Genomic DNA, 23,152 nt, shown 5'->3' with positions numbered 1-23,152 from the left:
CTGTCTGCATTGGCCTTTGCAGACAAATTGGTCACACTATAAAGGTATTCATGTGTTATAAATTGCTTTGAACTTCAACCTTTTGTTGCAGCTTAAATATTAACTGGCCAGCCACTGTATCCCAAGGTTGTCCAGGTTCATCCCTTTATCGGGTGTCACTTTCCCCTGTGGTAATAAATAGGCGCCATCAATTAAACCCTGTTGACACAATACAGAGTTACTGCTTTTGAGATGTCAGGCAACGTGAGACCAAGACAAATGATTTTAACAAATGATCTCTGAAAATGATTTGGAGAGTAGATAAATTTACCCCCAGGGCATGCAGCCTTATTTCAGAGGAGCGTTCAGCTAAAGCAGTGGCACAGTGAAAGCTTGGTTGACTTATTGATTAATTGAACAATTGTCTGACATATAGCTTTAGATGCTTTGAAACTGAAGTACGCCCGTGTTTTTTTGTAGAACCCAACAGTATTTACAGCTCTATTTAGAAAGTTTAGCCTCCGAATAGGGTGAGAATTTGTTTTGACTACCGCAGTACTAATGGGTTATTACCCTGTGTGAAGCCCAGATTATTGAAACAATCTCAGAAATAAAGATAGTAAACTGTCACTGGGGTGGTTCCCTCAAGAGTACGTCTCAGTACCTTTAGTCAGGGAACATATTTGTACCAAAATCCATTGAGAGTATATTTTCTAGGCTGTACTGACTCCAAACCCCCTGTCTCGTCTCCAGGCTTTTTATTGTACTGTTCTGTTTTAAAACATTAGAGTATGAAAAGCTACAAATATGAACGTTTCACCTGGAAAAAACTTATTTAAGTTTCACAACTGGACTTTAAAACCACTGCTGTACCTTTGAAGGCACTCTTACATTGTTTGAACCTTGATGAATGAAAAACGTACCTGCACAGCACCTTCATTTCTAATAGTCTATATGGACATAACTGTGAGGGGTGCTGAGGGGGTCTAGACCATCCCACTTGATAGCCAGCCTTACCAAATCTTTGATTGCTAAATTTGAAAATATTACAAAATGTACAATATTTACCCAGCTGCATGCCAACCTGTAAATACAGCATTAGCCTGTTCTCACTGATGTTCCTATAGGCTACATGCCTGGTAAGCAAGTAGTAGTACATGACCATGGGGAAGTCCAGCACTATTAAAAGTGATGAGAACATTGCAATCTTCACCCATTTGCCACAGACATCTACTCCCAGTGCTGTTTAAGAGAACTGTGGTATTCTGTCAGGTGAAAATATTTGTGTTGTGTATTTTATACTTATATATATATATACTTATATACATGTATACATGTCTTTAGCTATGATGAAACTGGCTAGCTGCTGGTTGTTATCCTCACTATAGCAATGCCTCAATGCTTCCTAGCTGGGCCCCCCTACCTATAAGCTGGGTCCCCTCAGAATTTCAGGCTATGCCATTTCATTGATATGCTATGTCTTCATATGTCATGGCTTTTTTTAGCCATCTCCATGCTCCACTTTCCTAGCCAGTGCAATGCCAATGAGATTCCTATATTTAACAAGCACCATATTCAATGATAGCATGACCACCACGAAGTTTCTGAATAAATAAAAATCTTTATTTTACATAAAATAAGCTCTTTATAAAACAATTACATTATACACAAGTTGGCATAAAAAAGACACAAGTGCACACTTTGATATAAAAGCCATTCATCCCACACAAAAAGATCATTGTTTATCTAAGGTGTGTGTCAGTGGTTTTCCAGCTCTAGTCCTGAAGCTGCACAGTGTTATGGTTTCCCATTAAAAGCTAATGATAAAGTCCTTCTGGGGCTGAATCAGAGAGGAACACAGCAAACTAGGCAGTGTAGACGACCACAGGCCTACACTTCACTGTTTGGCTGTTGTGAGTTCTTGGTTTCAGTGGGCTTTTGGAGCGTTTTCCTTCACGTGCACACCACTTAAGCACCTTTAATCACTGGATACGACCTATTTTTTTCCTCTAGAAGTGGCTACAGAACAACAGCTCAACACCTTCTTGGTTGTGTGTTGAGGCACAGCATCGGTTCTCGCGGTCAGCAGCCCGTGCACTCGGCTGACCAACAGAAATGTCCACAGAGGATGTTCGTTTGGCCCTTTCAGTGGCGTTTGCCGCTTATAATGCGCTCAGATGGAACAGACTTGGTTCTGTGCGCTCTGGAACGGAGCTCTGTTTGGTTCGTGCGCACTGGCTGGTTCCACCTTAAAAGGTGCAGCCAGAATGCAACTGCTGCACCATTTAAGGTGGAACGGCAATAGGAAGCCGGCCTCAGCCTCGTCTTCCAGTCCTTATTTGCAGCACCTGGATCAGAAAGAGTTCGCTCGGCCATCGCAGGGATAACGGCGCGCGCTTTAACTCGCCGTTACCTGCTGCCTCAGTACCCGTCGAACCACGTGCTGAAGTCCAGCAGCTCGTGCTCCTCGGAGCTCAGCGGCTCGTAGCTCTCGTAGTATCCGCCGCACTCGTCCGACGAGGAGCACGCGGAGCGCGGAGACTCGGCGCCCGCAGAGCTCGCGTTGGAAGCAGCCGGAGAGGGGACGGCGCGCGCTGCCGCGTCGTGCTCGTTCACGAGTCTCTGGAGCGCGCGGATGTACTCGACGGCCGAGCGCAGCGTCTCCACTTTGCTCATCTTCTTGCTGGCCGCGCCGCTCGGCACGTGCTGGCGCAGCGTCTGGAAGCCCAGGTTCACCTGCTTCACGCGGTTGCGCTCGCGCTCGTTGCGCCGGGCCACCGCCACGGGCGTCTGGAGGGGCGACACGGAGACAAAGCGCAGCCTGCGCGTGCACCGGAGACGCTCTGGACTGCTGCTGCTGCTGACCGCTCTGGACCTGCTCTCCACCTGCGAGAGCTGCACGCGCCCTGGGCAGCCACTCGTGCGCACCGGCGCGAGGACAGTGGCGTCCATCTCCATGAAATGCATCGGAAACAGCTTCACGAGGAAAGAAGAGATACCGCAGCGATGTCTGGCGCGAGGCGGAGACAGCACAGTCGTGGTGATGGCGCGCGGCGCTCGTGCCTTTCGCGTGTCTGTCGTCAGGCAATAGGACCGTGTCGGTTGCTGGTGGCGCCTGTTCAACGAGCGACTTTGGAATGACGGGTGGCACGCGGTGCCTTTTCAACACGCGCACGCCACCGACTCCCCCCTCCCCTGCCTCCCCTCCCCTCCATACACGCACACCTTCGGAGCTGCACGTTCCCGCAGAAAGCCCCGCCTCCAGACCTACCCCCCCACCCCACGCGCCACGCGACCGAGCAGGACGCACATTTACATTTGGGCGCGTGGTCGCATTTCTCGAAACCGAGAGAAAAAGCCTTAGAAAGGAAAGCGTGCGCGCGCAGAAGAAGAGTGTGAATGGGGGGAAAAAGCTCTGAATGTGAGCTGACAGGGTGATGGATCTCAGCGACAGCAGCAGCAGATCAGTTGAACTGAATCTGAACTGAATCCGCATGAAACACCTCAGCACAAGCTGGACCAGCACAAGGCTCATGAGCATAAATCAAGAGCAGTGAGAGAACCTGAGGCTCACAGAGCGCTGATTCTTTCAGAAATAGGGGTAGTAAACTGTCACTCAGGTGGGACCCTCAAGGGTACAACTCAGTACCTTTAGTCAGGGAACATAACTGAACCATAATCCATTGAAATGTATTTTTTTCTGAGTGGTAGAGACCCCACACACCCAGGCTTTTTATTTTATTGTTCTGTTTTAAAACTTTAGGATATGAAACGATGCAAATATGTACGTTTCACCTGGGAAAACGTATTTAAGGTACACAGTTGGACCTTAAAACCGTTGTTCTATCCTTGAGGGAACATTTACATTGTTTGTACATTGATAAAGGAGAAATGTATCTGCACGGAACCTTTACTCCTAACAGTGCAGGTGAGACTTTTACATTATGAAACCTGTTCTGTTTTCCACCAGATTCAGTGGAGTACATGTTTTCAAATGAGCAGCCTACACATCTCTTGTTTCCTTCACCAACCGTTTATCAACAATTCAGGCGAAAGTGGGAGTGCAAACCTTACAACCCCCCCCCATAGGAGAGGTTAAAGGGGAAGTCCAGGTTTTTGCATGTAAACAAAGCCATTCAGAGTAGTTTGATGTAGTGGTTTGGGGTAGTGTAGTGGGCAACACCTCTTCCTTCTACACTGTAGACTAGGGTAAACACCCTACACTATAACAATAAGAGTCCTTGGGCAAGACTCCTAACACTACCTTCGCCTTCCTGTGTAAAAATGATCAAATTGTAAGTCGCTCTGGATAAGAGTGTCTGCCCAATGACATAACTGATGTGAGACACGCCATTCATTAACTCGTCGTGTCAGAACCGTTCACATTATTAGTGATCAGAGCCAGACGTCCGAAGTGCTGACTGCCTCTAAAAGCCGCAGAACGCAAAATCATTTCATGACATGGTAACAAATACATTGCACAGGGTCTGAGATTCTGTTTTAGGATAGTTTGAGAAGGTTTCGGCCTATTTTTTTAAAATTCAGGGTGAAGTGGTACGTGAAGGGTGCTCTAAAAAATCCCCAGAGAAAACGCTTCTGTCCATATTTACCCCTGTTCCACCAAAATCAACGTTACATATTAAAAAACTCCAAATAAAAGTTGTGTTGTAGCTGGTTGGTTCCAGTCACCAACACTGCAAAGGACTCTGATTTCACACCAAACCACTGAATGCCTTTGTGTATGTTTAAAAGACTGAGCTAGACAGACATTTTGAACACTCAGTGGAATTTCCCTTTGAAGGTAACAGATGCAAAGGACAGTTGTAACACTTACTAATATTATATGTTACATCAATGCAAAACACAACTGATCCAATACACTTTAAGCTTTTACAGACAAGCTTTCCAACCTAAATACGTACAAATATAATTATCAAAATAAGCATGATAAGTGAAAAGAGGCTTTGTCAAATTTTACCATAAATATCGGCACAGTAAGACTGAAATATATGTTGTTTACATGTTTGCGACACATGGAATGTTCTTAATGAATCTGTGCATTGTTTACTGTGGGAAGCTTATTAGAGCCCTGTGTTAAACTAACCCTGGTGTGTGGAGGCTGTACTTTAGCCTGGCTAGCTCACACTAAAAGTTACTTACATGCAATGGTGCTATATTACAAACACCAACAGTGATTACAATAATATAGGTGTGCATTCTGTGACTTCGGTCATATGCCAAATGTCAAAAAAATTACGTTTAGTTGATTTTGTTAGTGAGAACAAGTTGACATAGAGGACAAACTTAAATGTGCAATTTTCTGCAAATTCTAGTGCGCAACTTCTCTTCATTTGAGTTTTAAAAATATAAAATTAATTTTTTTCACTTAATAAATCAACAAAACACTCAAACATTTGCACATGACTGTGTACATACAAATGAAAAACACAAATAAGGGAAAAAAGTTATTTTAGTGGTGTAAAAAGGGTGAGTATCTGTCCAACGTTTGCATCAACATTTGCAGAAGATTTCGCTATGAGAACAAAAAAAGGAGTAAAAGAATGTTTTGCTTAAAACATCCATGTTACATTTTACCTTGTGTTAGCTTGTTCCTGCTCTCCTCCTACAGACTGAGGTCTATGCTTGGCCAAGGCTCTTTCAGTGAATGAATGAGTGTATAGGTTATAATCAACTATGCCAATGACCATTTAAAACAAAAGGATACATAAATAAACAAATATGTAATTCAATTTTAAAAAGTACATGCGTTTGAAAAAGTTTGGGCGCCCCCATTCCTATGACCATTTTGTTGATTTTCTAAGTGAAAGTAAGTTAATACTTTCTGTACAGGGAACAGACTTCTGCACATTTTAACACACAATTACTATTGTTAAGCATAAAATACGGCTTATGCAAATGTTATGGCACATTTTCTATTTTACTGTTTTCCAACATATTACACATTTGTAGAAAAATGTCATATTTTACTGTAACATAACTTATTATTTAAATAAAAAAGTATGTAATATGACCAGGGCTGTTGAAACTTTTGCAAATGACTAGATACATTGACTTGCCAGTGGACCTACACTCACTGGCCATTCTGTTAGAAACACCTACCTATAGGTGCACTTTGTAGATTTACAACTACAGACTGTTACCTATGCAAAATTTGTCAGCCCCCTGTCTTCATCCATCAGCATAAAGGGACCACCTTACATCCTCAAAAAAAAAAAAAAAAAAACCACTGTACTTTATTGTCACTTTATTGGGGTGGGGTCCTCATGGGTCTCTTTTGTTAGGAAACATACATGCACTGTATCCCACACACTCGACTGAACTGCAGGATTTTTATTTTCTATTTTAAAAACATTTATATTAGTCATGTACCTTTCCACTGGAAAAATGAACGTAACATAACTTTAAACTCATGTAATGTTCACTATTGGACCTTAAGGATCATGCTTTGCACCTTGGAAGACAAAAACATAGCTCTTCAGTACCCTTTTTTCTAACAGTGTAGGACCACCACTGACTCGGTGCTATTTGGGTGGTGGACTGATCTCAGCCCAGCCACGACAGTAGCAGAGTGGTAGTGTGTGATGCTGGTACTAATGTGTAGTGGTATCAAGTGAAGCAATGCATTAGTCCAGCAACTAGAAATGTTCATCTTGTGGTCAGAAGCTGCCCACTGATAAAGGGCTAGAGCAGAAGTGTCCAGGCCTGGTACTGGAAATCGACCACCCAGCAGAGCTTAGCTCCTCCACCACTAATCTAACATACCTGATTCAGATAATAAAGGTCCTCAAGAATATCTGAATACTACAACCAGGTGTGATGGACCTGATCTCTCCAGGGTGGATTTCCAGGATTTTCCAGGATTGGGCAGCACTATACTAGAAGATCACTAACACAAATTCAGCATGGAAAAAAGCACTAAAGTCTCTAATTAAGTACAGCTGTACACAAAGGTTTGGGAAAATTATGTTTTTTTTTTATTTTCTAGGCAAAAATAAGTTCATCCTCGAAAAGTTTTGATAAAATTACATATTAAATCCTCTAGAAGGAACTCAGCAAATTATAGTGCACAATTTCTATTTATTTGTCAAGTTTAATATACTGAAAAAGAACCCCTTAAAATATAAAATGTGTCATAGCTTTTGTACAGGCCACATTTTGTTTATCCCAGTATGTTTAATCCAGCACATAAACAGCAGTTATGCATTGAACTGTGCAGAAGTGTGTTCTCTGTGTAACTTATTTTCACTTAGAAAATCAACAGATCATGCCATCTGGCCAGGAGTGCCCAAACATTTGCATGGAACTGTGTGTCCACTGAAGCGGCCAGTAAACATAGGCAGTGTTTACAAATCTGAGCAATGCTCCTGTGCAGCTACAAATGGGCTACAGTTAGTAACTGTAAACATAAGCAGTGTACCTGTGTATAGGTGTTTTTGATAAAATTGCAAGTGAGTGTAGAGACAAGGTACACAGGTAGTTGACTGTGATTACTGAGGACAAACTGACACAAGCAAAGAAAGGAAATGTATTTGTTTATATGAAAGGGTTCTCCAGATTCAAAGAGAATGTTGCTGTAGATGGTTCTAGATGGAACCTTTTTGAAAAGGGTTCTGCTATTGTTAAGATATCAAGCTTGTTACATTAGAAAAACCCCTTTTGGTGTTATAGAGAACATCTACTGCACATTCAGCACATCAGTCTGAAGAACGCTTTCACAATGCATAGAGCCCTTTAATCATGCAAAGGGTTCTTTGAGTGTTCAAGGTTCCATATACAACCATTTTCTTTACCAAAGACCCACTGAAGAACCATATTTTATATAGACATATAAATATATATACACACACACACACACACACACACACACACACACACACACACACACACACACACACACATTTACAAGTGTGTGTGTGTTTAGTGAATAAATACAGGTAGAAACATTAACACCAAAGGAACACTTCAGTAAACTCAAGACTCCCCTCTTTCTTTATGGTTGCACTGCCTTAACAAAGAGCGCCCCCTAGTGATGATGGAGATATTTTCTTGATAAATGCTGCAGTGACGATCAGTGTCCAAGTTCTATTCCCAAACCAAAGAACACCTAAACAGATCACATTTTTCTGCTTCACGAATTAAACTATGTGGATAAAATCACAACAGATTTGCCTACAACCGTCTATTTGATAGTAGTTTTGCTGTGTCTTAACAGTAAATATGTACATTACAGTAAATTAATTAACTACTATTCATAAAGGTGCTCCTTCAACAGTGCAGCATGTGTGACTTGTTTTGAAGCAGATGTGATTTCAGTCTTTCACACCCACAGAGTTGCTGGAGGAAGAAAAAAGGTATAAATAAATGTTTTTGTAAAAATCTAAAAAAAAAAAAAAACAAACAATATTAACTATTATTATTACTATTATTATTATTATTATTATTATACCTCACAGGAAACAGCAGTTCAGTCCTGCGTGTGTGTCCTTTTCGACAAGTCAGCTTTGCTTCTGAAACCCTTTTAGAACAAAACAGACTTCAATCTTATCAACTCAAGAAGGATAACTTCAAATATGTGTGCACGTAAGAGATTATAAAGCTGGTCATGCTGGTGCATGTAATAAATTATACAAAGTACATTAGTAGCTTGCATTCCAGTTCAGCATTGTTTATTATCAAGAAACGACAAGTTACTAAATTGAAGCAAAACTTACATGTTATATTTTTCAGATCCTGAAGACTCAAGCCAGTCTTGCCAGTCGCCCCACTCAAAGTATTCTGTACAGCCACGTTCTTTACATGGGCTGTGCACAAACTGACAGAGTCCTCTCCACTGCTGAGTGAGTTGAGCCAGACGCATCATTATTACCTTTATAATGTCCCACACCTTCTGAATGTCCAAAGAGTTTTGCACTAAAGTAAACACAGGAAACAAAAATGCAGATGGGTTGATCTTAAGGTGGCAAATCAATTGTAGTGATTGTGTGTAATGAGTAAAAGCATTCGCCAAAACTATTGTCAATTTTTCTGTATTTTTAAAAGTGAAACTAGCCATGTGTGCACCACAAGCTACATTTGACTACTATGTGTGCGTATATATATATATATATATATATATATATATATATATACACTTACATACATACATACATACATACACACACACACACACACACACACACACACGCACACACATATGTGTATATATATCGTTTTTGTCTGAAAACTTGTATCTCCACAATGGTAGGAAAGGAAAGGAAAGGAAAAACATACTTAACTTTTAATCCATTCATCATAAAATTTACAAACAATTTAAACGGCAACAGTTGATTTCAAATTATGTTAAAAACCAAAAATCTACGAAAATTTGAACAAACCTGGACAATGTGTTGTTTTTTAAGCAAAACATTAACACTTAAATATGACATTTTCAGCTAATTTTACATATAGGGGAAAAATAAAAAATGCTTTTGCACAGGATACATTTTCTTATTTTATTTTTTCATTTTCTCCCCATTATTTAAAATTCATCAAATTAACAGTAATTTTTCAAGATCATGTCGTCTTACCATCACTGTCTTTCCCTCGAATCTCAATAAACTGATCGCCATCGTTAACATGCTCTCTCAGCAGAACCCGCCTGTTGCCGCAGGAGAACAGACACTGATCTTTCCCAATCCAGTAGGGGGAGAAAATGGAGCATATCTTTATGACAAGCCTGTTAAAAATGAACAGTAGCAGAAGGGGTCAATCACTCAGTTACTGTTGTTCAGAAAACAAGCTAAACATTTTATATGTCAATTGTGACCTGGCTTGATCCTCTAATCACATGGTGAATATGTCTCTGGTATCAATAAAGTCTTATGACTGGATATTAGCATTAGCATATAACCTAACAACAAAGAAAAGTGGATTAATTGTCCAGACACAGATTAGGCCCTGTTCTACATAGCTTAATGGGGCCAAGAATGCACATCTGGGGACAACCTGTCATACTTGCCTTTTTTAAAACCCACCCCCAAATTCCTCTAACTTGTGCTCTTTTAACAGAATACAATCAATAATACAAGTGAAACAGGCTATCTAGCAGAATGCTACTGTTATTCACATCCCTTCTTCAAACCCAATGTTTCAGGAAAACTTTTCAGCTTAGTTTTACCAAAAATCAAAAAGCGATTCCATAAAACTTCAGTACTTTGTTTGAAGACAGCAGTGTATAGTCTGGTGTACTGCAACTGTTTTTTCCTTTACAAGAGGTAATGTTTATTTTACCATATGTGATGTGTTCTTTGAATATGCAATTCCCTTCTACAAGCTTAACTGGAGGTTTTTGGGGGAAGGTGTCCTGATTTTTGTTGAGATGGGGTAGGGCAAAGAGTTAGGGCTACACAACAGACCTCCAAACAGAGGTTTTTCAGAGGGTCACTCCAAACAGAATGATCAAAGAAATACCGTGTAAGTATTTTCTCCATTAAAAAATTATAATAATCAGTTGTATCTAATAATCTTAGTTTAACATTGTTTCGATGTATTGTGGTCCTTTTCTTCATAACAAGCATAAAGAATTGCTAGTAGTATGCTGATGTCTCGGCAGCTAACTAGCTAAATTTCCTGTTCCACCTTAAATGACACAGCAGTTATATTCAGGCCTGTTAATGAAGAAATGTTCTTTATTTATTTGAGGGTGGTCCCATTTCATAGGAGATTTCAACCACTACAACCTTTAACTCCATTCCAAACGGCAAGGTGACACTTGAAAACAAGGGGTAGGTGTAAAAATAAGAAATGGGATTCTGTCATCCATTTCACTCCTTTCTCATAGTTCTCTCCAGATATTTTCTACATAAGACCCCACAAGACTACATAGTATAACAAAAAGGAGCAGTATGCTTTCCTAATTTATGCTAAGTTTCATTTCACAATACCACATACATTATTCAATATTCTTATGAAATGTTGAGCCATGTTTGAATAAAGAACAGTGATGGCTAATATCATGCAGTTGCACAACTTAGTAATGACGCTAGATCTGGGAGGCAGGAATGCTGGAGAGTTGCCGATTGGTAGACAAGTTTATTGTATAAAATTAATAATTCGTCCATTCTCCATGATGCACATCATCACAGTGAATCCCATAACATCTTCACACTTTGATAAGTCATCAGTCAGCAGCTATAAGATATAGTCCAGTAAGTAATAACTGAAATTGTTACCTGTGGAAGAAGCCATGAGGTATCTCAGGTAGGAAGTAAACTTGAACATTGATGTCCTCCATATTATCCTCTCCCCACATCTCACTGACCTGCTTATTGCTGGTCAGGAAGCTGGGGAACAGACAAGCTCTATCTGGTTCGTACACAGAGGGATCGGATGGCTCCCATTTTTTCTTTGGACAAAACTCCTGGGCTGTAGCGTTTAGTTTAATACTTGGTTTGGTCGGTAGGCAAACCTCAAAGTGCTGTAGCAGAGTGAGAAGGTTCCCAGGCTTCTTCTTGGTCCCAACTATGTCCTCAATCAGATCCATGTCATCAATGCCTGATTTCTTAAGTTCTTCACGTACCAGGATCCGTATGCCCACATTGCTCAGAGTTGCTCTCTCCTCAAAGTCACTAATCCACCTGTTCCTGTGCAGCTGCAGTGCATTCTCCAACTTCAGAACTGTATTGGATATGGCTCCCAGTGCACTGATCATGTCATGTCTTACAATGGCCTGAAGCACAATGAAACATGAACAGTCTTGGAAAAAGATCTGCATGTATCTGAAAAGCGTCAGATGTTTAGAGCTTTTTCTAACAAACCTTGAACAATGAGATGAGGAAGGATGGTTTCACGAACACCATGTCCTTCAAGTCAGGGATTTCCATGTACCACATAATGATCCCAATTCTGTGCAGATATTGAAGAATGAACCTCATCTTATCATGGTCCAGTTCCTTGTGCCTGTCATTTAGGTAATATAAGAGGTCCTCTTGAGTCACTATTCCTGTTGAAAGGAACATGTTTTTAGAAATGAAATGCTGGCATTCCAGTTTTCAGTTATTAAATTAAAGTATATTTAATTAGAGGAAGGGACTTACCATGTTGAGGAATGACATCATCATCCACAAGGCCTTGAATAACAGTTTCTACTTCCTGGTAGCACTGAGGCAATGTCTGCTCCATGAAAGGAAATGTGTCTTTATCTGAAATCAAATCCTTGATGTGGCCTTGCAACCAGGTAATGTCCTCATACTTAGTGCAATCAATGGGTATAAGATCAAGGACCTGAATATAAAGAAGGAACATGTTTATCACTAGGGGCTAATGCCAAACTTGTAATGATGCATGTTTAGGGCAAGAGTCTCTACCTCACCTCACAATTTGGTTTCATTTTGATTCAAGATGCCAAGCTGTGATCCTAAAACGTCTCTTAAAGCAACACAATTTTTGATCTCTACAGCCAACATTATGATATTCTCCTGCATTTCTCATTAACAAGTATTAGCTTAGTTAAATTTGTATGTGGCCTGTACTCTGCATACGTCTTAAATCTAAAAGCCTGTTTCATCATGCCCTTTCCATCTTTATATAACACCTTTATATGTGTATACATAAAACATTAAAACATAACCAGTCGTCCAGTCATTTCAAAGCGTTTTAATATTTTGTCATAACAGTAACCACGTGCATGTATACAGTCGAGTGCAACGTTTCAACGACCCAGATCAAATTGCAAGTTCTATTTGTTGAGTTTACCATTTTGGAAAAATATAAAACAAAACTTTTGCACAGGCCACATTTTATGTTAAAATAAATGCATAAATAAATAAAACAGTACTTAAATTGAAATACAGCTGAAAATTTTGACCATCAGTGAGGTCACATTTCTGTGAGCGAACATTTATTTTAAAATAAATAGAAACTATGAACCTGTATAAAAGTCTGATTATGACTTTTTGGCATCTTTCAAGAGAGAATCAGCAAGTATCTTCCAACTGATTATTCTTCCCACCCTCATGACTGACTGGAAACACTCACCTTCAGTTTGTACTCTGTGAGTCGCTCAATGTCACTCATTTGTTCAGAAAACAGTGAGAGGTCATCTAATTCCTCAAGGTTCTTCCTTTGCTGCTCTAAGCTCTCTTTCCATTCTGACAGCATCTGCTTCACTTTCTTCTCAATGTCATTCTTCTTTCCTAACACCTCCATTGCATCCTTGCAATGGTCAGTGTGAGTGCCCACTAACAGGACCACTGAGTTTGGAACCTTCAGCTGGATGTTGTTGATCCAGAAGCCCACTTTCTCAGTGAAAGACTTGGGATCCTCAATGTGGTAGCTGTACAATTAAAACTAGTTGTTAATGAAGTGGAGACATCTGTCATCAAAAACATTGCATAGCACCAACTGTTTAAATACCTGGAAAGATCAATAGCAAGGATGACGAAAGCCTGAGGTGTTATGAAGACGTGATGGGTGATGTAGTACACCTCCTGCCCAGCAAAGTCCCAAAAGAGGAATCGGACTCCATCCCGATCAACTTCACGGATTTCTATACCTACAGTACGGTCAGCTTCGGCCACAGCCACAGGACAACCACGCATCAGACTGCGACAAAGAGTGGACTTCCCTGCCATGGAGGATCCCAGGAACATGGTTTTAATGGTGCAGACACTGCAGGAACTGTCTTCTAACATAACAAAATAGTTTTGAATGTCCTTCAACCCCCCTGCACAGATGTCCTCAGGAGGCATTCTGAGCGGGTTGCCATTGGCCTTGAATACACCCAAGGCCTGGGATTGAAAGAGGGCACGCGGTAGCTCTGCCAACTGGTTCTTCTCCACGTAGAGCTCTTTTAGTCGAAGAAGACCCACCAGAGGCTGCAGATCCTTCAGGCTGTTGTTGGACAGGTTCAGGTATGTGAGGCTCTGACACGTGTTCATGTCTGATGGTAGCCTGAGAAGGCGGTTTGTGCTCATCTTAAGGAACTGAAGCCTTTCCAGCGATGGTAATATACCTTCAGGTATGCTCTTGATGTTGTTCTGATTCATGTACAGTTTCCCCAAGCTTCGTAGCTGCCTGATCTCCAGAGGAAACTCAACAAGATCATTCCTGGACAGATTGAGCTCTGTCAGATTTGACAGGCGAGATATGCCAGTGACCTGTCTGAGCCTGTTCCTCTGCAGGTCAACCTTCACAGCATCCTGACCTTTCATGAGCAGAGCTGGAGGTAGAGATCTGAGTTTCTGTCCTGCAAAGTCTTCCTCTTTTTTCCCACGATGATAGCCTGAAGTTACATATTAACAGAGAAATCATGAGGTTAGCTTTGATTTCCTTGGGCAGAAGTTGGCCACCCTAATATTAATATTTGTTCTTTCTACAAAACTTAAATCATGTCGGGAGCCACTACATTTTATGTCTGTTTCACTATTTTGGCTGTAAATATGTCTCAGTATGTGCTGATGTGCTAGTATAGGTTAAAAATATAAACAAAAACACGGATGTACTTTGCTCTGCTTTAAGCTTTAGCTCAGTTATAGCCGCTTTTCTCGCATCTCTGGCAGAAAAGTGGAAGAGTTTCTTGTAAAATGTCTCTGAACATTTGACTGTTTCACAATTTATGGCGGAATGGAAAAATTTGAACAAGAAGCTGGCAAATGAGAAGCTGACTTCTCATACTTCTTCTTCTCATTCCACATTATCAGGAAACCAGCTGCGTGCTTATAAATGCAAATAAGTCCATTAATCTCCAAATTATCAGTTTGTCTTAAATCTTTCTCTTTACCTTTTCGTTAGCTGCTAGCTAGGCGAGAATGTTGTCTGTGCACCAACAGCTATGATAGGGGGTGGTAGGATTAAATTAATGGCAAACATAAACTAAATCAACCTCTTCAAATCTAGGCTTATTGTTCAGTTATTGGTTAAGGCTTATTATCCAAGAACTACTATATTTTGTTCAGTAACCACAAAGAAACAAATATGTCAGGTATATAAACAGGTAACAAAGGAAATATCCAAATACATGATGAAACAAAACTAGTGTAGATGCTTCTAGTACAGATGTACTGCTTGATACAACTAAGCAAGTAACATCCTTCCATGCTCTGTAGCATGTATAAAAATAGAAGGCCCAGTTGACCTCAATTTTGGATCTAGATGGCAAGAGGACAAGTGACTTATAATTTTCAAGTGACTTACAATTTTGAAATAAGGTTCATTATTGGTGCAAGGATGGCAGGAGCTTCAGTTCCAAAGATTGCTCATGTGGCCAGCATTTGAATAGAAACACAGAAATTGTGATAAACTACAAGCACTGATTAGGCAAGAATTGGTTGCCATCAGTCAGGATTTGACCCAGAAGCTGATATCCAGCATGCCAGGGCGAATTGCAGAAAAAGAAGAGTCAACAGTCTTTGAAGTAAACTTAAAGATTTAGTCAATAGACATTTAAAAAAAACTTATGAAATGTTTATAATTGTACTTCAGCATACCATAGAAACATCTGACAAAAAGATCTAAAAACACTGAAGCAGCAAACTTTGTGAAAACCAAAATTTGTGTCAGTCTCAAAACTTTGGGCCATTGTATTTGGTATGGCTAAAGATAAGACCAAGCTGTTGAGGAGTGTGAATATGGCTGGAATATCATTGGTAAACCACAAAAACAGTTATGTGAGATACAGTATATTTGTCTGGCAGCAGGAAGAACGCCCAGCAAATTGTGAGGAATCCGACTCGCCCTCTGCTTGACGAATTCAATTTGCTCCTTTTCCGAAAGCTTTACAGCGTACCTTGGGCCACAAAAATATTTCTAAGCATTCATTTATCCCTCATGGAATTTCTCTAATGACCTCTTTAGTCACTTCTTGATCTGATGAAAACGTAGCTGAGCTGTACTGTATTTATACTGTATTTGTATGTATCATTTTCTGCTATTTTTCTGTTTATTATTCTTACTTTGCCAAAGACAAATTTCCAGAAATGGACATTAAAGTTTATTCTATTTTAGTCTAGTCTAGTCTGTCTTTTGGAAGAATGGTGTTCATCACTCCAGCACGGTTCCAGAGATATGCAGAATCTGTAACAAGGAGCTTTGAAGCTGTCAGGTTGCTCATGGTGGGACACCTTAATAGGACACTTCATGTGGGTTTTGCCTTTAATTCGTCACCTGTCTGTCACCTGTCACTGACATTAATGTGATGACTAAAATACAGACAACACAGCACAGCTGCCAAAACAAAACATCCACATTAAAATCACTGGAGTTTCACAAACAGAAAAGCCCTAAAGCTTCCTTCCATTCTACTGAATGAGGATGGACTGTAGATCATAAAAGATGGTAAATCTCAGGTGTTTTACTTCTGAATAAGCACAATCTCCAGGAATTCTGGAAAACTGTACATTTAAATATATGCAAACAGTACTTACCATTTGAAGTGAGCATAGTGACGAGTAGCCGGTATGGAGACTTTCTGTATCGCTTCCCTTCCTTCTTCAGATCAGTCACTTCCTCCTTATTTCTCAGGGGGAGGAGCTGCTGGGATTTTAAACCAATGGCAGAATCTCTTTACTCTATAACATATTTTACCACAATATTTGCTCTCTCTTAATTAGAATTGTTCACTTTTAGTTTAATATCATATAATTTGCTTTATAGTTAGCATCTTATTTATTATTATTATTTATATTCTTACTCTCTTCTTTTTTTAAGTCATCATAGGATCTTTTCCAGTTTCTGGCACATGACTCTCCAACTTACACTAAACCTTTAAACAACATAAGAAGAACCGTAGCCATAACAGATCTGGAGAAATGCAGGTAAACAGCTCATGTAAAGTATTTGCTTTCATTTGTACTTTATTTCGTTTCACTTTTATTTTTCTGCAAATCTTCACAGAATCTGTTTCGGTTTCTGTCACATGACCCCCAGGGTTAATGGCTTTATGCTGCCATCATGTGGCCTTTATGAGCAGCTGCATGGACCATTTCTGCCAAACAATACATTACAATTTGGACACATTACAAACCGTGACATGTTTTCAGACAGAGACATGGAAAATAAATGTCTTTATCTATCCATGTTGTGTCTTGTTTTCCTCTTATAAGTGACTTGCTTGTCTGATTTTTTAGTCTTTATTATGTTTTTAGTCTTTATTAAGTTGTTTGTCCTGGCATCTTCTCCATCAGCAGGACAGGTCAGTTTTAAAAGATATCTGGGCACATGCTGTAAAACAAACCAATGCAAATATTAATAAACAGTGAAACTGTTATCACGTCATCACATACATATACAGTCAAAACACCTATACTCCTAATAATACAACTGTTGGAGGGGTTTTTCGCACAATGCTAGAAAAAACCACCCCAAAAAGTTTCAGTGGACGGTTTAAAGTTTGAAGACTTTTAATAAGCTGTAAAAGTTCTGTTAAGAACTGTTATTTTTACTGAAGAATTGTCATTTACAATCGTTACACTGTTCAATAAGACAATATCCACGTCCTATAGAAATATATCTAAATATCTGAAAGAGTAACTTTGTAATAGGAAAAGCATGTTCATCATTTAATGTTCACACAGTGTAAAAGGCAGCTGGTGTTTGGAATCACTAGCCAATTTGAGCTATTTTACATTCAATAATAACTTGTACAATGTTGATTAAATAATAATAATGAATTGCCAAATGTGTTTTTTGATGTTTGATTCACTATTTCAAAATTTTGTGAACAGAAAATGAATGAAAAGACAAACAATACACTACAATTATCTACATAATTCACACATTATTCTTCTGCATTCTCTTTTGAAATATGATAATGTGAACTTTATTATAACTTATTTCTCAAAGAAAGTTTTAACAATTTATCATTTCATCACGTATGTGTCAATTTCATACAGCGTTATGGATCTTCCACAGCTCTCTTCATCATCATGGACACATTTAATATTCTTTTTTTCCACATCTTTCTAGTGTAGTACTGACTATTTGAATCATGTCAAGTTGCAGAGGTCAAGCATTCTCAAATCATTTTACACATTTACCCACAAGCAAATTGGTTTTATACTTTTAATAAACACGGATGCCAAACTTTTCACTCATGAGTCCAAAGTTTCGACTGCTAATTGAAACATATAATAAGGATATTATAATGGAGAGAATGTAACCTGAACTTGCTGAGACAGACTGGCGGGCCTTCTGCTGCTCTGCTGCCGGACCCTCGCACTTCTCCGAGCGCGGACAGTGGGCTGTCTTGTAGTGGACGGTCTGAGGCGACTGGATGTTGAGGCAACTTCAGCCAACAGATCCATTACTTCAGCCTCATCTATCTCACTCTCTTGTCTAGACAGGCCACCACTTGCCTGTCTGCTTTCAATAGTACATTCCTGGCAGAACCAATCCTCAAACGGCACTGCGCTCAAAGGTGGGCTAAGGCAACCTATATGGTACCTTCCAAAGTCAAAACACATTGATCAGTTGATCGGTTACAGTATAATAACACAATTCATTCTCTGAGCAGGCACGGACGATATAATGTAATGCTTCATAAATTAATTTCATATATTATATTTCCAGTCAAAGCTGCTATTAAGTACTAAGTATTAAGTTCATGCTGCACTGTGTTTGTCTCACCTTGAGTCACAGGCAGAGCAGAGCAGCATCAGGTGCCTTCGGTCACTTCTGCCACAGTCTTCACATAGACTCAGTTCATCAGTAGCTTCTTCGTCGTCTAATGCTCGCCTCTGAGGGGGCTCTACCTTAACCTTAAACATAGTAGGGTTATCACTGAACTATTCTGGTCAGTCATGCACTAAAGTAAAGCACATTTTCTACATAAAAGAGAAAGAAGGGTTTAAAAAAACAGAATTCTTAAAAAAAATATCTTACTATTTTTTGAATACGGCCTCCTATACAGGTTCTCTGATAAAGGATATTAAATTCCAGTCGATCCACAGGGCAGGAATTTGTCGTCTAAAAAGACAAAAATGATCACAAACGCTTTTCCAAGTCCACGCACACATTCATGCATTAGGACGGGTTTGATCATCTAAAAACATATAGTCGTATGCAGGTTTGAACACTCGCAGAAAAATTTTCTGCACAATTTCAATTTAGTTGCTGAGTTTTACATATTGGGAAAAAGTTTTACAAAAAGTTTACAAGTTTTACTTGGGAAAAAGTAACATAAAAGGTGCCATAGGTTTTGCACAGGACACATTTCCCAATATGTTAAATTCAGCAAATAAACAATATTTGTGCATTAAAATACGCACAAGTGTGTTCTCCGTTGAGGATGCGTGAATTTATCTTCACTTAGAAAATCAACAATACATGATATTTGACCAGGGTGCTCAAACTTCTGTGTACGACTGTACAGTGCTTTGCATAATGCAGTGCAAATTCCTCTCACCTTTGCCCATTCAGTAATGCAAGTAAGGCAGTAGAGGTGCTCACACTGCTGTGGAGTGGCCACTGGCTGACCACTGAATTTATTAAGGCAAATAAGGCACCTCACAGCATCAGGCACGTCCCTGTTCGGACTCAGACCCTTCAGGTGTGGAACCTCCATCTACAGCCTTTAGTCTGATGGATGCAACAACAAAAAAATTATATATATATATATATATATATATATATATATATATATGACTGTTATGAATCAGAGCATTTCTCGCAATCACTACGATCTCCATATGGGCCAGTAAGTAAGCACAGACCACTGAAATCTTATGCAGTGATATTGCTTTAAAAAAAATGGACAAACATATCTAACAGTAAAAGAGCAGGGATTTCCACAGGTGTACCATAAACCAGTAATGCAGAAATATTATATAAGTATAAAATATTATACGATATAAAAGTATTATACGGCACTATAGATATCTTTTAATTTCGTTAAGTGGGGTAAGTTAGGGAAGGAGGCCCACCAGGGTTACCTCTTATTTTCTCTCCTGGTCAAATTACGAAGCCAAGTCTAATCTCAGCCAGTTTAGCCAACAGCAATATTCTAATTCATTTAGACATATCACCGGGATGACCACATTCCTGGTATAGATTGGTCACTTTGAGGTCAGTGTCACTGGCTAGCTAGCATTAAAATTAGATGGTAACTACTGCAGTGTTTAGTTAGAAAGAGGCAGAATTTTTAGCAGAGATGAGAATTGTTTTAGAGATGAGTCACAGTAAGTTTATACTTTAAATATAAAGTATAGTTTAGTAAGTTTATACTTTATCTATTTGACTGTCCTTTGTCTTTATAACTTATTAAACTGAACATAACTTTTCAGAGGCATCACTTTTTAGAAGATATTTTATTTCATTAATAACAATTTTCAAAAAATACAAAAGCTAAAAATGATTTGGCCTATAAATAATGTATTCTGTACAACTCAGCTGACATTCTGATTCAAGATTCACCAAAGGGGCTTCTTAATCCCCTACAGTATGTCAAAAATCCCCTCTTTAAAAGACCTTTATTGTTTTTTCATGCTATAAATACAAAATTGATGGTTCTTCCAGTTTATTCCCTCTAATGCACTCCATTGTCCTGTAAATGCTGATGCACAAATATGGTTTAGTTTTATAGTTAATGTTCTTCAGGGTGGTATTTCCACTATATCTGTATCATCATATCTCTTTAGTAAGGCTGTAAGTTCTAGAGATGTCAGCTGCCTAATGACAGTGTTGTATATTGTATTAAAGTCAGGCCAGAAACAGACACAGACAGAGCACAGTATGGGTGAAAAATAGAATATTTTATCATTACCCTGATCGATTTAAGCAATTAGAGCACGAGAGGGAGTGTGTTTTCGTGAAATAACATCACGGCTGTGATTTGGTCCCTGTAGATCATCTCAGCCGAGTGTTCTCACCTCGAGTGTTCTATTGCTTTTATACAACAGTTAAATAACTGGGTTCATTTCTGGCTAATTCCTGGTTGTTTAGCTGTTCTTCTGTCACAGCTGCTACTGACAAGCTGCTCAGTGTTGATGACAATTTGGGAATTTAGCGTCGTCTCATCTTCAGAGTCTGACCAAATCGGCTGTCAGTCAAATCTAATCTTAAAAGTATCCGTTGTCTGTTTGTGGAAAAGTAAGCTTGAGCGTCTCCTACAGCTGTCAAAGTCGTTGCTTAGCAACGGCGTCTCAGCAGAGTGACACAGCGTTTGTGAAAATCCTGTGATGTTATGGTGAAATAACAGCGCCGTCAGAATGCCTCTCAACCAATCAGCTTGCGTGGCCGGAACTAATAACTGGACTTTGTGTAAAATATGTCACAATACACTTTACTGAGCATATTGTGGATCATCAGTACTTAAAGAGCACTGATTAACTGCATGTCTCGTTACAAAGTGAGCATAATTAGGGCTGTTTAATTGGATTTAGTTCAGTGCAGTTTGTAAAACACAGGATAAAAATAACTGCAGTTGTAGATTTATTGTTATTATTATATAGAATTTTTATATGTGCCACTACATGTTCTGTTTCATCCGTTCCAACTCATTAAATCTTAAAAAAACGTGAAAAAATATCGTAGTGTGATGGATATCGTGCATCGTAAAAATGTCTTAAAGTATCGTGGTTATAATATTTTTGCGATATCGTCCGCCCCTCCAGTAGAGAACGCACCACGTTTATCGTATTTACGGTGTTTTTATTCGTATAAACTGGGTAAACTGGGTTAAGGCAGGGCAGTGATACTTCGATTAGTACAGCTATACGAGAACTTAACGGTGTTCTTACTATTTGTTTCCTAACTTTCCGTTCCACCTTAAACGGTACAGCAGTCCTTACTACAACGCCTCAAGCGCCACAATGTACCTGCTGTAACTGCTGCACCGTTTAAGGTGGAACGAAAATGGCCAAGAAGCTGGTAAAAGGCTCGCCGTTGTCTAACACTTTATGCGAGGCAAATCAGATAAGCTTCAAGAGACTGCACGACTTATAATAACAGCATACAGCGCACATTAACATTACCTGTAGAAGAAAAGAATAAAATAAAGAAGAGTTGATAAACATGCAAGACGTGTTCTTCTTGGCCTTTATGGCAGCTTGATTAAACGCGAGTTGTCGTACTGCTGCCACCTGGAGGGCGGAGTTTATTGTATGACCACTTTGCATGAGGTGCCTAAGATTAAGATTAAGATTAAGATTAAGATTAAGATTAAGAGACCCTTATTACTCCCACAACGGGGAAATTTCACCTCCGCATGTAACCCATCTGTGAAACACCACATACACTCTAGTGAGCACACACACACTAGGGGGCAGTGAGCACACTTGCCCAGAGCGGTGGGCAGCCCAATCCACAGTGCCCGGGGAGCAGTTGGGGGTTAGGTGTGTTGCTCAAGGACACCTCAGTCATGTGCTGCTGGCTCTGGAAATCTAGCCGGCGACCTTCCGGTCAGGAGGCTTGTTCACTCCAACCCATGACTGCCCCCATAAACTAGTGAAATGACAGCAATGACATTCAAAACACATTTGATATTTATTTATTTATAGCTAACACAATGACAGAAATATAGTCTGTTGATTGTGGGCAGAAATGAATGACCAAACGTAATGCAGATCCAAGGATTCAGACTTGTGATGAAATTTTGGAGGTGGCCTGGTCCAGAGCCATGTAGCCATGTCTCCACGTGGCTCTTACCTGGTCTAACAAAGGCAGTTTAAACAGACATTCCGCTCTAAAACTAGCATTTAGTATATTGTTCATGATGTTATGGGACATTCTGTAGTGCACATTGCATCCCTCAGCCCTGTTGTTCTCACAGAACTCACTTTCTTTGTCTTTTTTTGTGCTTGCATCTGTCAATTTTCCCAACAAAACCCAGCATGCATTACACAAATCTGACTTCTTTCTGCTTTAGCCACAGAGCAGGGGGAGATCAGTCTGCAGGTCCAATTTTTAAAATGTTCCTCAAACTTCAAAAGCACATCACCAGAAGGGGTTATTCCTTGTATTTGTATCAGAAAATCTCTGATGACTGAGGAAAATAGGCATGTTTACAACAGAGGTTTAACTTTTATTTTGGCCAGAGCGACCTTTACGTAAGATGTACTGATGATGGACGACTTGTACAGTGAGAAGTAATGTTTACATGCCCTACTGTGACTGAGACAAGGTCACAGCCAGCTCAGTGCCACCCTTCATAAACAAGAAAACTTCCCAGAGCAATGTGTGA

At 39.7% G+C, this 23,152-nt stretch overlaps 2 protein-coding genes across 3 annotated transcripts; both read right to left on the bottom strand.

Annotated features, from left to right (window-relative positions):
* Positions 1 to 1,580: 1,580 nt before the first annotated feature.
* Positions 1,581 to 3,158, bottom strand: ascl1b (achaete-scute family bHLH transcription factor 1b). Its single transcript, XM_017722789.2, has one exon. It carries the CDS (start codon positions 2,944 to 2,946, stop codon positions 2,401 to 2,403), a length of 546 nt encoding a protein of 181 aa, XP_017578278.1. The 5' UTR covers positions 2,947 to 3,158; the 3' UTR covers positions 1,581 to 2,400.
* A 4,665-nt stretch (positions 3,159 to 7,823) lies between these two features.
* On the bottom strand, positions 7,824 to 22,038 carry si:ch211-210p4.6 (malignant fibrous histiocytoma-amplified sequence 1). 2 transcript variants are annotated; one of them, XM_037534256.1, is made up of 16 exons: positions 21,945 to 22,038; positions 19,379 to 19,551; positions 18,856 to 18,939; positions 18,601 to 18,731; positions 18,135 to 18,417; positions 16,667 to 17,196; positions 16,401 to 16,509; positions 13,393 to 14,260; positions 13,015 to 13,312; positions 12,075 to 12,261; positions 11,796 to 11,980; positions 11,211 to 11,707; positions 9,567 to 9,715; positions 8,712 to 8,910; positions 8,447 to 8,515; positions 7,825 to 8,334 (listed from the first exon to the last, which is right to left on the bottom strand). In XM_037534256.1, exons 7-16 carry the CDS (start codon positions 16,414 to 16,416, stop codon positions 8,310 to 8,312), a joined length of 2,493 nt encoding a protein of 830 aa, XP_037390153.1. In that variant the 5' UTR covers positions 16,417 to 16,509; positions 16,667 to 17,196; positions 18,135 to 18,417; positions 18,601 to 18,731; positions 18,856 to 18,939; positions 19,379 to 19,551; positions 21,945 to 22,038; the 3' UTR covers positions 7,825 to 8,309. The 2 variants fall into 2 exon arrangements, with proteins under 2 accessions (XP_037390154.1, XP_037390153.1); XM_037534257.1 differs by lacking the exons at positions 16,667 to 17,196; positions 18,135 to 18,417; positions 18,601 to 18,731; ... (1 more) ...; positions 19,379 to 19,551; positions 21,945 to 22,038 and having other exon boundaries at positions 7,824 to 8,334; positions 16,401 to 16,533.
* Between the last annotated feature and the right edge of the window lie 1,114 nt (positions 22,039 to 23,152).

This window comes from Pygocentrus nattereri, chromosome 25, assembly GCF_015220715.1.
Source record: "Pygocentrus nattereri isolate fPygNat1 chromosome 25, fPygNat1.pri, whole genome shotgun sequence".
Taxonomy (NCBI): Eukaryota; Metazoa; Chordata; class Actinopteri; order Characiformes; family Serrasalmidae; genus Pygocentrus; species Pygocentrus nattereri.
The sequence above is the reverse complement of the archived record's forward strand: the minus strand, read 5'-3'. Positions and strand labels throughout refer to the sequence as shown.